The sequence below is a fragment of the Thalassophryne amazonica genome, chromosome 7, assembly GCF_902500255.1.
Source record: "Thalassophryne amazonica chromosome 7, fThaAma1.1, whole genome shotgun sequence".
NCBI classification, from domain to species: Eukaryota; Metazoa; Chordata; class Actinopteri; order Batrachoidiformes; family Batrachoididae; genus Thalassophryne; species Thalassophryne amazonica.
In genome coordinates, this window is record NC_047109.1 from 112,493,850 (window position 1) to 112,509,846 (window position 15,997).

General features: G+C 40.6%; 1 protein-coding gene across 1 annotated transcript in view; it reads right to left on the reverse strand.

Annotated features, from left to right (window-relative positions):
* Window positions 1–15,997, reverse strand: part of emc2 (ER membrane protein complex subunit 2) — a 95,074-nt gene that overhangs the window by 2,204 nt on the left and 76,873 nt on the right. Inside the window, exons 7-10 of the mRNA XM_034175373.1 lie at window positions 15,666–15,725; window positions 6,356–6,437; window positions 6,034–6,144; window positions 4,187–4,291 (exon numbers count right to left, since the gene is read on the reverse strand). Coding sequence (XP_034031264.1) covers window positions 4,187–4,291; window positions 6,034–6,144; window positions 6,356–6,437; window positions 15,666–15,725 — 358 coding nt within the window. The remainder of the gene's footprint in view (window positions 1–4,186; window positions 4,292–6,033; window positions 6,145–6,355; window positions 6,438–15,665; window positions 15,726–15,997) is intronic.

Here is a 15,997-nt window from a genome sequence, read left to right on the forward strand (position 1 = left end):
CATTTCTTTTTTTATTATTATTCCAGAGCATGGTCTTTCAGTTTGAGAGCATGATTCAATTCACTTGTTCTCTAAGACAATGTTTTTCTCATTCAGATCATCTTCCTGTTTTACAGCAGTTGGCAACCATCTTAATGATGCATATTCACCACCTTCAGCTCTGGAGTGTGAATAACAGTGCCTTATTCAGTGTACAGAACAGTTTGTCATGTATGTAGGTTGTGCCACCTTGTGGCCATACATGCAGTATTTTTTTTCATATATAAGTCACTTTAGAATAGAAGTTGCAGGACCTCACAAAAAGTAAAAATATAAATAAATAAATGCAACATATAGTCCAGAAAATACTGTAACCTGCGAGAGACTGGTGTCTCAGCCAGGGGACTCTTAGACTCTGATCCACGTCACACTATGGAATCCAGGGATAAGCAGCACTCCCAGTGGGCCTCACAATCTACATACAGCTTCTTCTCCTATCATGTTAATATTATATGTGATTGTAAAATAGAAAACACTGAACTGTTAATACAAAGGTTAAAAAGACCAAGACCATTTTAGCTTTCTTGTAAAACTCCATTCAATTCATCTACATTCCACATGCACAGACCATAAGACAAGTTTGTATTTAGCCAAAGCTGCAACACATCACAGGAGCTGGAGGACTGGAGTCTGTCACAAAATCTCATTAATACGACTCCTCCCATATGGCTACGACCAATACATGCGAGATATGTTGAAGATGTTTCTTAATGCAACTCCCCCAAGGGTGCATCTGGGTACCAAAGGACAGGGGTAGTAAGTCTGTAGTGTTGCCTCTCGGGCTGCACAATTAATTACATCACAATTCAAACTGTGATGTGAGCCTAACTCAACTTATCTGAAAGTATTTCATCTGGTGTCATGTGGTGATCAAAACTGTGATAAAAGACGTGGGTGAGCTGCAGAAGATTTCTGGATATCAAAGTGCTCTGCGGTGTTTGGGAATGGTTGGTGGACACTTTATACATGTCGCAACCTGCAACTGCAACATTTCCCACAAAACCTTTTCATCTAAATGTGAAGCCCAACTTGATTCTGACCTTTCGTTTTAACCTTGACCCAAATATGCCCTTGATTTAGGACATCAAAATAGTTGCTTATATGTCGAAAACAACTTGAGATATCACCACCAAACCTAAAATAAACTTATCACCCATGGGAAGAACATTTGAGACCACAGGAACTACCTGTGGCCTCAATGTTCATGTGCTCTAATTACACAGCCTAAGTTTTTCCTTCGCCTCCAACCACACTTCATTTTAGGAAGGCCATTGGCTGAGGTGGGCAACTGGCTACGTAATAAGCAAGCGTGACTCATTCTGCTACATTTACTGTAGGGTGTGTGTTGTGACGTAACCGTAATGATCAGTGCATTTCATTGCCTCGCTGCCTAATGCACCATTACCCCGAGCCTGAGAGACAATTATCTCCTCAGCCTGAGGTGAGACCACCACATTAACTCGTGCTCTGTTCCACAGCTATAGGAGCAGGCCAGACAACTCCACATCTATTTAAAGCATCTGATAATAGCGCTATGACTCAGCGGTCGTCCACGGTCTGTGACAGAAAGGCTAATCACAGAATCTGCTCTGTGCGTTATAGCAGGAGGTCTTTAATAACCTCTTACCTATAGCGTACACATCGGCAGGTCTTCCACAGGTCAGCAGACCCCGCGGCAGAAATTACACTTTTTTAAATGACCTCGATTATGTTCTCTCACTTACGTGTGCTGCCACCGACGCTCACCTGGTCACACTGAGGTATGACAATCACCGGGCGCCAGGGCCTAATAAAAGTGCAGTACTCACACAAATAACTATGTACAGCAGCCATCAATCAGCCAGCACAAGCCAGCAGCTGTCTGACACACCACTCCCTTTAAAAGACCTCAAAAGACCTTCAGTGGAGAAACTAAAAGCAGGAAAACTTACACCTCATCTCTTCAATCAATCAATATATTTATTCGCACACAATATACAGTTGTGGCATATATAAAAAGATAAATAAATACAACAAAAACAGCTAAAAATGAACTAAAAAGACATAAAATTACATATAAATTTAAAACAAAAACAGTGAGACCTGAAAGACAAGGAGAATTAATCAGCACATTAATCAGTACGAGCATTTCACAAACTTCATTGTAATCTAAGTCTATATCCATGGCTCCTTTTCTGACTTGAATTAGTTCATTAACTGTATGAGCAATTGGATTATAATAAGTTATATTATATTTGTAAGACAATTCTCTAAACTTTTGTCCACACACTGAAATGGCCAATCAATACCAAGATCATACACATGCTTATCAAGCAAACTGCACTTCCCACTGACAATACTTTTTATAAATCTAATGAATCTGACTTCTAACATGACATCTAATGGAACTGTGCCCATAATAAAAGGTAACAAATAATGTGTTCTGTATGGCAAACCAGAGAGGACTCTTACAGCTTTTCTCCATGCCAAACACAATTTGGAAAAAATGTTTGCTATCATGTGACCAGAGTATAGGTTTAGGTTTCAATTAGAAAAACAGAAATAAAAGCATTGGTATAACTAACAGGCAACTCTTTACCATAATAAAGCCAAAACTCAGCTTTGCCCACTGAGGGCTAAGGAATCTTTGGTTTCATTAGCTCAGTTGTAGCTTCTGAGCTCATTAGTGGCCTTTCTGTTCAATGGTTTTGTGTCTGAGATTTATGCGCTCTTTTCTCCTTTCCACTATCTTCACATGACTGCATATCTTCCCTCCTGTTGTTGCTGGAACAGTTCACATCTCTGAAGCATCAATGCTTTTTATTTTTTTTGTGCACAGATCATTTTTTGTGGGTAGACACCCAGAGAATCCTCATGTGCACAGGAAGAACATGGGTCAAACTGAAATTTGTTTCTGTGAGGCCCCGTGTCCATAAAGCGGCCACAGCAGCTGTGCCGTGAAAAACACACACAAAGCAAATTGCTTTTGTTGTGCGCCCAATCAGAGCACTTTTAGGTTGAAAATCCCTGTACCTGAATAGGTGGTGCAGGGACATCAGAGTCTATGTGAATGATTCAGGAATTTTCAACTTAAAAGTGCTCTGAGTGGACGCACAACTAAAGCAAAACTGAGTGTTTTCGGGTAAATGGGAGGAGTGGTTTAGATTTGCTCATGTGTCATTCAAAATCTATTACAAGACTAGCAGATTGGCGAGGCAGGTGTTGCTAAGGGTGAGTACCTTTTAATCACTGTACATTATAAGCTAGTTGTTAGCTAGTTCTTGTCAAAGAAAAAAACCCCACACTCAAACTTCTGATGTTTTATTTTTGTTTGTTTTTCACTGCAAACACTCAGATGAAACATTTCTGACTGTTCTCTCAGCACTTTCTGCCAGAAAGAAGAAGATGGGAACAAAAGCTACATAAGCTACATGAACACAAGGCCTAAGGTGACAGTTGTAACTACAGTGCCATCAACAGTCTTCCCCTTGAACACAAAGGCACTGCTTCACTGACAATATTTCACCTTTGCTAATCTATTTTTCTTAATAGACATGATTTGACCAAAGTGTTTTAAAATAAAAAATTAACTCCAACAATACCGCAGCACTCTGTCAGTATGTGAAATGTCTCCACCTCCTCGGCAATAAAAGGAATGTTCGGACAATCAGTTTCTCCCATGCTGAGAACTAATGAAGTTGACAACTCTCCTCTTACTGAGGTCGAGCATCATTTTTCTTCTGTGGGAATGCACGTGAGTCATCTGTGAATCCAGTCTGAACAGGCACTGTGGCCTTAAATCAACGTATTAACGCTAAATGAACTGAGACCCATTTAAAGACACCGGGGTTGTTACTGAAATGGTGCCAATTCCAAGGCAACCTTGAGAATTTGTGTGCACGCTGCAGACACTGGGTGGTGGTGAACATTATGGAACTGAGGGGAGTTTCTGAATGTATAGGCCAGGACCCCAACAAGAACAACTGAAATGTGAAATACAGTGACTGATGCTGCCAACTGGAATAAAAACGGCAAAACAGAGTGAAAAATAGTGACCCCTTAATGTGGTGATAAGAGGAAAAATGAGGATGTAAGAAGAAAAACAAATATATATGTAATAAAACTTGCCAAAGGCTTAACAGACATTCTATAGCCACGTGTGTCTCACCTTATAGGCTCTATTTATTTGATTTGCAGCCCAAGCAGCATATTTTATGTTGTCCTTCTTCACCTTGGCACTAACTTTTGGGCTGGCAGCGATGTGACTTGCAGACTACCGGAGACACAGGAAATGTGGAGGAAGACAGAACAAGGGAAGGGGTATTGCATCAAAACTTGATGAAGTGGCAATAAAAGTTTAATTGAGATGAATGGGCAACCGCTCTCACCATCTACCGCTACACTAGTCATTGTGGCAGAATAAGAAAGAAGAAAAAGAAAAAAACAGTCATTGGCCTAATGACACAGGGGAAATCACTTATGGGGAGGAAAAAGTGAGTGTTTTAATGCTCCAGATGTAAATTGCCACTTAACGGTCCTAATTTCTCCAACACCATCGATTCCTGGCGATAAAAGAACCTTGTATGTCTTCAAAAAACTCTGATGTGCGGGGAGCGAAACTTCGTGTGAATCACTGTCACTGCCTGGCCCAGCGGCTCTCTTCTGAACCACAAATCCCATGTCTTTCCCATGTTCCTGCCATCATCACCACACAGCAAACCCCAGAGGGCTTACCCTGCGTGCACTTCAAAGGCTTCCCTACGCGTGTGCTGAAACTTTAACTACACACCAATCAACCTGACCATGTTTTTTTCTACAATATGGTTTGGCTTCTGTATTTTTTTTTAAAGCTTTTGCTTTCTTTCTTTCTTTTTTAACACGGGAAAAACCTCAATTTAAATTATGTCAAACCAGACAGGCTAACCTCGTATAACAGTGTGTGCCCTTAATGGAGGGGAATCCCTGTGCAACTATGGCGAGTAACCCACATCCCAACTGTGGTCAATGCTACTAGGACCATTCAACGGGTTGGTGAATATCTGAGATGGTGCAAGTTTCCTGCCCAGTTACTGAACTTTTTACACCTGTTGAGCTTTGGTCCTCAGAGACAAGCTGACAAACTACAAAACCTACTCTTAAACAAACCTCTAACAGACAAACGTTCACGTGAAGTACCCATTAATGACCCAGGCGTTGGCTGATGACTTGTCAGAAGACGGTACAGTCCTGCTCTCTCGCGCTCCCTCTAGACAAATTTGAGAATTAACAGAAGTGCATGTCTTGATTTGACCCCGGCCTGCCCTGCCTGTATTTCCTGCTAACACTTTTATTCTCTTCTAGCGGTTTCAGATGTATGGGCCCTCTGCTGCTATGAGTGTTTGGAATACCTAAAGAATCTCAGCGCAGCACGGATGAGAACACTTAGTCCTCTGTGTTAGACCAGCGTCCCTCGCCTCTTTTTATTTTCCTGCACCTCTTCGTTTGTGTTCTTATGTCAGGTCTCACTTACATATGATGCATTGCGCTTTGCAGACAACATCCTGTTTAAACAATTATGTAGATGAAAAGGCCTTTTTGGCACGTGCACACACACAGACACACACAAAATCTAACTGGCACTCATTGTTAGACTATATACTACAGTTGGATAATTTGCCAGTCATGGAATTCTAGCAGCAGTCGTGCTGCTCTCGCTTGCAGTTTTCGTTTTTTTTCTCCATGACTGCTTTATTTATTTAAGTCATACACATAAAAAAAAGGACCCACCAAAGGGGTATTATTATTAAAATTAAAAAGCTCCATAGGGGCAGACTTTCCAATGCTGGAGTTCACCGTCTGACTCAGCAGCAAGCTGACCTGTCTGAGGACCCTTCTCTACTCCCCCACCAAACACACATAGCTGGACTTGACATACTCAGCAGCCAGCCTCAACCTCGCAGGGTCAAAATAAAGTTCCTGTTTCTTGTTTTTCTCCCGACTATCCCACACTTTGTCTCCATACAATGCCATACTCACCATGTAGAGGCCAAACAGTGCCCTCATGTTTCGGTTGTTCAGTCTCAATGCCTGGGAAAAATACTTGCGGGACAGCTCCAGGTTTTCCAGCCCTCCCTGGGTGTATTTCACCTGTGTGTGGATGAATTATGGGCAATAAGATGCGTCAAAGTACAGCTCAGGCAATGAGTGCGTAACTTCTGAATAAGCAATACATGACACTCTGGGTAAACATTTCTCCTTTAAATACTCTACATTCCCAATGTCGTTAAAGTGTCATAGAGAAGTAAAATTTCCAGTTTTGCCCCCATGCTTGTTGACGGACACCCAGACTGGTACCTACCTCAGCATACTGCTCACAGTACAAGTGATTGTGAGGATTGGTCATCATCAGCTCCTCCAGGCAAAATGCAGCTTTTCCATAGCTGTAGAAACCACAAGGAAAACAGTAAGTCAACTGATACAGCTGGGAACAGTTCGTCCTTTTCACTTGGTGAACTGAGAATAATGGCCAATTAACCAATGGAAAATTGACTATAAACACTGCAGTTGCTGTGATTTAGGGTCTATTTGAATACTCGTGCAAAAAGCAATATGCCACGATCCATAGAGTATATGAAGACTCAGTAAGCATTTAGTAGTATTCCAACGGCCCCAGGATGAGCCACAACTACCATACTGTGCAAAGAGACTCCACTACATTATCCCATGAGGCAGTTGGAGGCTGATGGGATAACCAAATGCAAAGACACTAGCGGACATCCAGGACAATGGTAGTGGTGTCCAAGGGGCCATAGGATTGTTCAAATATACACTTAAGTAACATTTTTTTAAAAAGGCTGTTGTTGCAAAATGGAAATTTTCACAGCATAGTATGTAGGTATGCACATATGCATCATCTCTAAGCATCAAGGTCAAAAGACAGACAAAACAGCAGCAGCACAGTACATTCAAATTGTGTCCCTCCCATTCACCTGTTTATTTCTAGCATGTACTACAATAATAGTTGGGCAGTAGATTCCTAAAGCTAGCATCTCACAGGGTAGTAAATGCTGATGAACGCAGCAAACTGTGGGTTTCATCGGAGTTCGGAAAAGGTTGCAAAACCGTTCCCAAACAGTTTTTCTTAATTTTTCCGCAAACAGTTGCAAACGTTTGCAAAACAGTTGTAAGCGTTTGCAAATGGTTGCAACACGTGTCGTTTGTTAGTACATACTGAGTATTCACTAAATGTGTACCATGACAACAGTGTATCTATCACTTAGTAGCCACAGCTCATTTAAACATACACAAGTTGAATGCTGGACTGTGCATAAAAGTTGGACCTGTGTCAGGAAACTAATACAGAACTTGCGATGGCTTGTGATGTGAGGGCACACCCCCACATGACTGTAAACACCTGGGCCTTTCCTTATGTCATGCTTGTGCCTGATAACGACTTTCTGACGCCCTGAGGAAAACCGAGTCAAAACATTGGAGACTAAACGTTAAAAAATATCTTTCAACACTGAACTTGTAAGTTCTGTGTGACTACTTTCATTTCTGCAACCCAACGTTTTACCCCACTGCATTACCTGCTCCACCTACAAACTACATAACGGTGACAAAGAAAAACACTGAATACATGAGTGGAGAAACAAGGAATGTCCCAATCCACAGGGCACAAAGTGTCACTGAATGGTCTGATGAATAAAAAAAAAAAAAAAAAAAAAATGTCAATCATATGCTATGGCTTCTGCGGTCACTGGATCCCAACCCAAATGAACACATCTGGAGCGATTTGTTTGACAGCGCTCTCCACCATAATCGACTAAACACGAAAGGAGGGAATATCATTTTAACAAATGGTATTTCATCCCTTCAGTAAAATTCCAGAGACTTGTGGAGAATCAATACCACAGTGCACTGAAGCCATTTTAGCCACACATGGTGGACCAATACATTAAAATATATGGTGGCATTTCTTTAACTTGTCACATGTCTGTATGTTTTGCAAACCAATTAAGATCTTCCACCATCATGTATATTTACAGACCTAGAGTAAGGACTGCACAGGCCAAACAGTTAGCTTATCTAATTCATTGATTTTTGCTTTTTGTCCTTTGGGGACATAATATAGGAACTGACTGAGGGCTGTGAGGATTATTTTTGTTGGTCTGCCCCCCCAGCCTTTAATATGTAGTTAACTACCTTCTTGAGGTCGGCACTACAGTAAGAGCCTCAGATACTCAGATGAGATCACTTCTCAGCAGCAGACTGCCGAGTTGTTGACTTCACACTAATCTGCTGCCATTTCACTTCTAATGCACAGCTTCCCCTTCACCAAACTAGGCCAAGACGAGCAAAGATGCAGAAAACCACTTGAAACTGCAAGGACTCTAATACTGATCTTTGAAGAGACAATCTTATCAGGGTCAAAGGTGTGCACACAAGCTTAATGTTAGCAGATGGAGTAGCAGGGAGACAGAACATGGTCTTAACATTAAATAAGTGATCATAATGCTTGTGAAGTCTCTTGTGTCACAAAGTAAAAAGCTGTCTGAGTCCTTGGATTTTTCTTTGGCAGTGGCGGAAGAACATGCTAATGTGGTGCAGCATGAACCGCTATGTGGGTGACCCCTCAAATGCCGTCTTTGAGCAATGTCGATGTCAGTATGAAGCAAGCAATCTTCACAAAGCTTGTGCAGAAAGTATGGTGAGGATGTTTATTGCTTGGAAAAGGTGATTCATGTCTCTGCTGCTTGTGTGTCAGGCCGACTTCAAAAGGTAGAAGGAAAAAGCACTGCAGGTGAAACCTTTATCAGGTATGGACAGAGGTACTTCACAATGCTGATACTTTTACAGGGGAACAAAGGTCTAACTCTTTTGGGTCCTGGTGCTTCCTATCTTGATGCATGGTTTTGAGACTTGGATGCTAACCAGTGACCTAAAGTAATGGCGTGATCTCTTTGGTACTAGGTCTCCACAAAGAATCCTTAGGCAGTGCTGGAATGAGGAGCAGTTACTTGTGGAGACTCAGATGAGGTGTATCAGTTTACCGGGAAGGAATGTCAGTGATGACCTTTTGGCTACATGGTCCATCCAACGCATTGGACTCCAGCAAATGCAAAAGACGCCAGCCCCCCCCCCAACAAAAAAATCAGTCCCAGCTGATAACACGGTTCACGGATTAACGCCTCATTACAACAATCATTTCCACATAAATTCAGCATTATTTCATCATAAAAGGCGGTGGAAGTGATCAGAGTGCCGTGGCTAAACGAGCTGCTATCTGATCCGTTCATTGCGTGTCACGGAATTTCGCCTCATTTCTGCTTCAAACTGACTTTAGAATGATTTAAGAGGTTTTACCTTTATCATCTGATGGTTAATAATCCCATGAATCCATTTGATTACTTTGGGTGAAGAGACTCCGTCTCAGACGTGCTGCTGTGGTCCAAAATGACGCATGTGCAGATGCAAAACGCGGACCGATTCTTAGGGGTGGACACCGGCTCCAGCAAGTAGATGATTCCTTTTCAAGACATGGGGATGGACCAGTTGTCTACCCTCCAGGATACAAGGTGGTTCTGTAGTGTGGAGGATAGTGTCAGACTGACACCAGTGCATGCTCCCAGACTTGACATGTCCAATCAAATTTGGTGAACACTGTGCAGCCCTAAATGCGAGTGAACAGTATATCTACAGAATGTCAAAATGAAAGCTCATTCGTTTGAGCAAAGATTTCATTTCTTGAGTTACACCATTTGTTACTCTGGAAAAAAAAAAAACAAAAAAACAGTGTTTAAGGCATCTGCAACCTGGCATAGATTAACATTAAATTAACCCTTTGAGAAAATAAGAAGACACTAAAGCAGTGTTTTCTTGGGTCCAAATGTTGGTTGCTACAACATGCAGGAACTATGAGTATATTTAAGTCTACTTTGGTAACGAGTTGAAAGATTAATAGCATGGGATGGAAAGGAAGGTGGGGAGAGAGAAAGAAAGAAATAAACAGGGGGAAGGGGTTGAGCAGAGGAGGAGATCAGAGGGCTTAGAAGGTTGGGGGGCTGCTTACAATTACCACTTCCTCTCCATAAAGACTTTCAGATGTGCTCACGCAGTGGCCGTGGCGCGCAGTAGAGCTCGTTCCATCAGCCATCAACCAGAGTCTTGTACCAGGGCCAGACCTGCACCTCTTCTACACGTCCTCAAAGCCACGTAGCCCCACCATGATTGGCCTACCCTCCCCAGTCCTCCTAAGATCATTCCCCACCACAGTGCTTGAGCAAAGTTGTATCCGCCATCATGTGCAAGACTGTGAACGTCACATTTGTTTCTTTTGGAGTTCGGCAAAAACCATCAGCAGTGTCTCTCTGTCTCCCCCCATTTTAATACCACCGTCTGACCTCATGCAAGACAAAAATGGGCTATAGATGGTGTCAAGAATGTATGAAAAAAATGACGACTATTTATCTTGTAATTCTGGATGACCAGTCCAATTTTCTTCAACATTTTCCTCAACTATGCAACAATGATGCCAACAGCAGCTTCAGACAGTCTCTCTGTGCAACACTTAAAGAGACAAAGTAATCTCTGGAGTACAGACCTCCGCTGTGAGAAGTGTTTTAAAAGTGTCACACTCTCGGCTATTAATTAGATTTTTAAAGTGTTACCACTGATGCCTGCTGCAACCTTCACAATGGCCGTGCAAAAACACAGAACCTCTGTTTATTTTTAGCTCCCAGGGTGCTGCACGGTGGGGAAGGAGTGTTTATTTCTCTTCCACAACTCTCCATCAGCCAGTGTTTTCTCTGGATTTTTTTGGGGGGGACCACCTTCTCCTGGGAATTTCACAGCAAGTGCTCTCTCTCTCTCTCTCTGACTCCCGCTGTAGCCCTGTGGTAAACTGTGGCGATAATTCCAAGCCGGAAGAAGAAGGCGGCGGTGGCGGGGGGGTGTTGTAAGTGGAAATAAAGAAAACAAAGAGAAGAAATTGACACGCCTGTAGATAAGGGGCGGTGGAAGTGAATGGGGTGATATTAGAAGTGTTGGGATAAGCTGGGCGATAATCCGCTCACCCATGGATTTCCTCTGGCTACTACAGCAATAAAGCCTCTCGGACAAAAGAAAGAAATATCTAATAAGTAGCCTTCTCATTGCGCTACACATTCCAAATGCCACTGCTCTTGTACCGAAGCAACCGCAGAGTCAGTGTGCCCACACGCAGCCACAGCTCCACTAGACATGCTGCTTCGCTAACTTCTGAGCTCCAGACAATTAAGGCGGGATAAGATGTGACACAAGCAAATCCCCCCCCCCCCCCCCCCCCCCCCCCCGAGAATGCTCATTTGTCTCAAAATTCTCCTTGACAACTAAGATATCAGCAGGAGCCTGGGGAGACTCTCTGCTTATAAGAGGACTTAAAGCTCAAATCCTATTAAACTGCTCTTATGTGACTAACACAGACATGGTTCCATTCAGACCCCTGGCTGAGTTCGGCATCTCAGCTTCCAACTTCCATTGTGGCCGCGTAACAGCCTTCCAGAGATCAAGCCGTCAGTCTGAATTGAAGGATGGTTAAAACTGACAAATGCACAAACATCTGCTGCCTCACTGGTAACACATTATTGACGTCTAACTCTTAATATATTCTTCTAACACACGGTGACATGACTAGTGCAGCTTGAGTGAAAGCGGGAACATGTTTAAAAAGGCGTGAGCACGCTCAGTTAAGATTTGCGTGACCATTTAAACACACATCTTTGGACGCACACTTGATAAAAAAACAGGGATGTTCCTGGGTAAAAATGCCAATGGGACAAAGGCTCACTCATCATCAAAAGAATGGGCGTTTTTTAACAATGTGTGAGCCAACAATGCTGCATGGCCAGTTCTGACACCTGTTGTAAATAATAATTATAATACTCATGGGCGCAATTTGGTGGGGGATAGGGGGGACATGTCCCCCCCACCTTTTCAACCAGGGGGGACAGAATATGGTATGTCCCCCCACCTTCTGACATATATGTGTGTACTTGAAACATGCTATGCCATTCTTATGTGCAAACCATGTCAGTCTTATGTGCAAAAACCATGTCAGAATAGTATCTTTGTTTCTGCAAGTTTGTATTTTTAGCAGCACTGACTTGTTTACAACACCTGTTTCTTGTTTGTCACATTCAGAATTTTCTGGGACTGCATTTGCCCAGATTTGAAACCAAAAATAGTTGCCTCTAGGGACTAGTGTCTACACATAAGTATCAATGGACCATATGCTAATTTACTAAATTCTGAAAGTTAGAAAAGGAAATCAGAAAAGCTATCTGGGACCTCAGAAAGCCCATCTGCAATTATTGCTTGATCTCCAAAATCAGTCTATGCAAATGAAATTATGTTCAGTATGAGTGTTGTCATTAGTGCCACTTCAAAAATTAAAAATTCATGATAAGTAATTTATCCTAAACTTATGATCTGTTGTTTTTTCAAACTTATGCAAAAACAAATCTTGAGAAAAAAAATACAGTATGCGATATTTAATAATTATTAAGAGCCTGTTCTTTCATATTTTTATGAAAATTGTTTTTTAATGAGAACTTAACCTATCATTCTTTTTGAGTTCTACACATGTGGTGACACCTTATTTACACCAGAATGTTAATAAAATCAATTCTGGCTATTCTCAGAATAAAGTACTTATATCCACAGTTTCAATTTGTATAAGTCAAATGGTGTCCACTTTATGCTCTTCTCAAAACATTAAAATTAGAATAAGCTCAGAATGCATCTGAGCTTATTTAGAAACCGTTGGCTTCTGGGGGCCTAAAGCGGCCCCCAAACCCCTGGCCTATGGGCTTCGGCCCTGTGGGCCTCACACTTTCTCCCCCAATTTCTAGTTCTAAATTGCGCCCTTGATAATTTTTGTGTTTCTTACTGTTTGAACAATGCTAGATTTTCTGTTTTCAGGGGCATGCATGTGCTGTACAGTTATCAATGCACAAGAAGAAATAAAAATTAATATATGTCCATCACAGTTGCGTCATCTAAAAAAAAAAATGTTACGAAAAAACAAGTCAAAGCCAAACTTGGTTTTAAAGATAACATGGTTCAAATTACAATGCTGAGAAGCAGTAAGTCAAAGACCCATATTATCAGTGTTGATCAGCACTTTACTACTGTATAATGTTAATTATTATTATTAAGAATATTAATATTACAACCCCTGGCAAAAATTATGGAATCACCGGCCTCGGAGGATGTTCATTCAGCTGTTTAATTTTGTAGAAAAAAAGCAGATCACAGACATGACACAAAACTAAAGTCATTTCAAATGGCAACTTTCTGGCTTTAAGAAACACTATAAGAAATCAAGAAAACAAGATTGTGGCAGTCAGTAACGGTTACTTTTTTAGACCAAGCAGAGGAAAAAAATATGGAATCACTCAATTCTGAGGAAAAAATTATGGAATCACCCTGTAAATTTTCATTCCCAAAACTAACACCTGCATCATATCAGATCTGCTCGTTAGTCTGCATCTAAAAAGGAGTGAACACACCTTGGAGAGCTGTTGCACCAAGTGGACTGACATGAATCATGGCTCCAACACGAGAGATGTCAATTGAAACAAAGGAGAGGATTATCAAACTCTTAAAAGAGAGTAAATCATCACGCAATGTTGCAAAAGATGTTGATTGTTCACAGTCAGCTGTGTCTAAACTCTGGACCAAATACAAACAACATGGGAAGGTTGTTAAAGGCAAACATACTGGTAGACCAAGGAAGACATCAAAGCGTCAAGACAGAAAACTTAAAGCAATATGTCTCAAAAATCAAAAAATGTACAACAAAACAAATGAGGAACGAATGGGAGGAAACTGGAGTCAACGTCTGTGACCGAACTGTAAGAAACCGCCTAAAGGAAATGGGATTTACATACAGAAAAGCTAAACGAAAGGCATCATTAACACCTAAACAGAAAAAAACAAGGTTACAATGGGCTAAGGAAAAGCAGTTGTGGACTGTGGATGACTGGATGAAAGTCATATTCAGTAATGAATCTCGAATCTGCATTGGGCAAGGTGATGATGCTGGAACTTTTGTTTGGTGCCTTTCCAATGAGATTTATAAAGATGACTGCCTGAAGAGAACATGTACATTTCCACAGTCATTGATGATATGGGGCTACATGTCAGGTAAAGGCACTGGGGAGATGGCTGTCATTACATCATCAATAAATGCACAAGTTTATGTTGATATTTTGGACAATTGAAAGGATGTTTGGGGATGATGAAATCATTTTTCAAGATGATAATGCATCTTGCCATAGAGCAAAAACTGCAAAAACATTCCTTGCAAAAAGACACATAGGGTCAATGTCATGGCATAGGGTCAATGTCAATGAGCAGATCTGATTTGATGCAGGTGTTAATTTGGGGGATGAAAATTTACAGGGTGATTCCATAATTTTTTCCTCAGAATTGAGTGATTCCATATTTTTTTCCTCTGCTTGGTCTAAAAAAATAACCGTTACTGACTGCCACAATCTTTTTTTCTTGATTTCTTATAGTGTTTCTTAAAGCCAGAAAGTTGCCATTTGAAATGACTTTAGTTTTGTGTCATGTCTGTGATCTGCTTTTTTTCTACAAAATTAAACAACTGAATGAACATCCTCTGAGGCCGGTGATTCCATAATTTTTGCCAGGGGTTGTATGTGCAAATAAATCCCTCCCAAACTAAGGAGAAAAAAAAAAATCCATGTGACATACTCTGGAAAGTTCTTGTAATGTGATGGATGTTTGAGCGTACTGTGAAATGTTATTAAATAGTAAAATGAAATACCACAGATTTTTTTTAAGTATGGAAATGGAGTCAATATGGGCTAAAATACATTTAAGATACAATTTCGAAACTGCTCTCAACCTCAGTGTCAAAACCAACTAAACAGATTCTGATCTGAATACATCAGACCACTAGGACCCTATTCTAGGGCTAACTTACGCATCGATGTAACACCCGATGTTAAAGGACTCGGATCAAATTCCCCACTTGCCAATTGTAACTTTTTTGTTTTTGTATGTAACCACACTGTGTTTAGAAAGCATTAACACCTAACATTAGCAGGTAATACTTGCAAAGGTGTCTGTATTTTAACCAAACTTAGTTGATTTTATGTAGCAGAGCCAAAGGAAGCGAAAGAATTGTTTGTTGGCTTAACGTGTTTTTTTTAGTTATTCCAAAAAAAGGTTGTAAATTAATCACCGAGAATGTAAGCTATTTGTTGACGCAGCATTTTTACCACAGCAAATATGGAAAGAAACAGGAAGTGGAACCAACATGCTGAGACTAAGTGAATAAAACTTGAAAAAAAGTATCTTATGACTATCATTTTTAAATAACATTTTATAGAAGCAGAATTAAGTAATTTGTTCAAGTGGGGAAAATAGAGCTTGGACTTTTTCAGCCAAGGTGTCTGTAAACCTATGGCCACAGTTATACAAATTACCACTGTTCCTACAGTGTTTTTATGCTGCAATACAATAATACTTGTGAACTGCAATTATCTTAACTGATATATAAATTAATCCATTACTGCATTATCATACATTTAATTAGGAGGTGGTGAAAAAAGGAAATGAATAAATAAATAAATAAATAAAATAAAAGCCATCTTTACTCATGTTCGTTAATGTAGAGCTCTGATAATTCATGCCATGCTTCTTGGTCCCCAACAAACCTAGAAAATAAAACAAACAAACAAAAAAACTTTTACCTTTACAATCTGAAACGGTTCATCAAGTCTTAAAGGTAACTGCATGTCTACAGGATGGCTTTAATTATGATAATATTTAAACTAATAGTGCAACTGCTAAAAAAGGCTAACTGAATGGGTAATGTCATGCAAGTAGTAAAATTTGGAAGTAATAAAAAAAAAATACTCATGATGGGCTCTTAATGGTGCTCATTATACAACACTAAGTACAGAATCCAAATATAGTACATTTATAA